Source organism: Orycteropus afer, unplaced genomic scaffold, assembly GCF_000298275.1.
Source record: "Orycteropus afer afer isolate SDZICR_OR568_19922 unplaced genomic scaffold, OryAfe1.0 scaffold01202, whole genome shotgun sequence".
NCBI classification, from domain to species: Eukaryota; Metazoa; Chordata; class Mammalia; order Tubulidentata; family Orycteropodidae; genus Orycteropus; species Orycteropus afer.
Window position 1 is genome coordinate 54581 of NW_006922789.1, and position 1279 is coordinate 55859.

At 39.6% G+C, this 1279-nt stretch overlaps 1 protein-coding gene across 1 annotated transcript in view; it reads right to left on the bottom strand.

Annotated features, from left to right (window-relative positions):
- Positions 1 to 185: 185 nt before the first annotated feature.
- The window catches only part of DAB2 (DAB adaptor protein 2), a gene marked incomplete at its 3' end in the record, with an annotated part of 20473 nt that continues 19379 nt past the window's right edge, over positions 186 to 1279 (bottom strand). Inside the window, 1 exon segment of the mRNA XM_042783446.1 lies at positions 186 to 298. Within this exon segment, the coding sequence (XP_042639380.1) occupies positions 186 to 298 (113 nt within the window).

The following is a 1279-nucleotide window of genomic DNA, read 5'->3' on the forward strand; positions in this document are numbered from 1 at the left end:
AGTAGTACCTGTGAAAATAATCTCTCTTTAGTTTGAATTAATGTTTATACTGGATGGTTCTCAATGAGAAATCTTAAACATTCTTTACCATCAAAAAGTTATTACAAAAGTATAGTCAGTTCAGAGCCATAGCTGTATGAGGCATGCATTTTTAAGCAACAGCTTCTAGTATAGTTAATACTTACAGGGGCTTGTGCTGATGAACTGAAAGAATCTTTAGAGAAAGGGTTCTCGAATGCATTGTCAGCAGATTTGGTAACTGGCTGGACACCTTGTCTGGGAATTGGCTTTGGTGGTTCTAGAAGAAGAAAAACCCAAGCAGTCAATAAGCAAGCTTTCCCCAGCAATAGGCACAAGTTCTTGGTCAGGCTTATCTTTGAAATTCAGGTCCATACGAAATGTCAACTGCAAAAACCATCTGACATTTTAACAACTTTCCCATGTACAGGTCAGTGGCATTAATAAATTAAGTGCATAATTTTTGCTGGGATACAGTAGCAGAATAAAAATCACCACCAAATACCAGGGCCCTCAATGATTATTGCAGGCAAACTTACCCCTTCTCAGAAGGGGAAGCTATACATATTTAACTGAAGTGCACTATGTTCAGAATGCCCCCACTTAAGGCTAAGGAGTATGGGTAAGAAGGCTTTATTATGTTGCCCTCCCAGTGTTCAGGCCATTGTCCTTCCATAGCTCTTGGCAGCACTTTTAAGAACTACCACTAAACACGGAGATCTTACAAGGTTGCAAGCAACCATCCAAGGCACAACAATTAGTCTTTATTTGTGTGAAGCAGCAAGAAGGAAAGTCAGGAATGGGAGAAGGAAATGAAATGTGTGACTAATTGCCTCTGTGAACAACTGTCTCATTTGTCAGGAGACCAGAAGAACTGGATGGTGCCTGGCTACCATAACTGAACAGTTTGATCAAAGATTCTATAGAAGACTCCTGATCAAAAGGCAGAAAATACAGAACAGAATTTCAAATCATCATGGAATCCAGACTTGCTGGACCCAGGAAAGCTGGGTGAAACTCTGACTCTAGTGCCCTAAGATAATCTTTAAACCATAAACCAAAAATGTCTCCTGAAGTCATTTTAAAACCAAATAATATCTTAACTAGTAAAGAATGTCTGCCTTGAGAATTGTACTCTTTCAAGATCTATCTAGAAGGAACAGTAGAGCCCTGATGGTGCAGTAGTTAAAGCTCTCAGCTGCTAAATAAAAGGTCAGTGGTTAGAATCTATTGCTCCACGGGAGAAAGATGTGACAGTTTG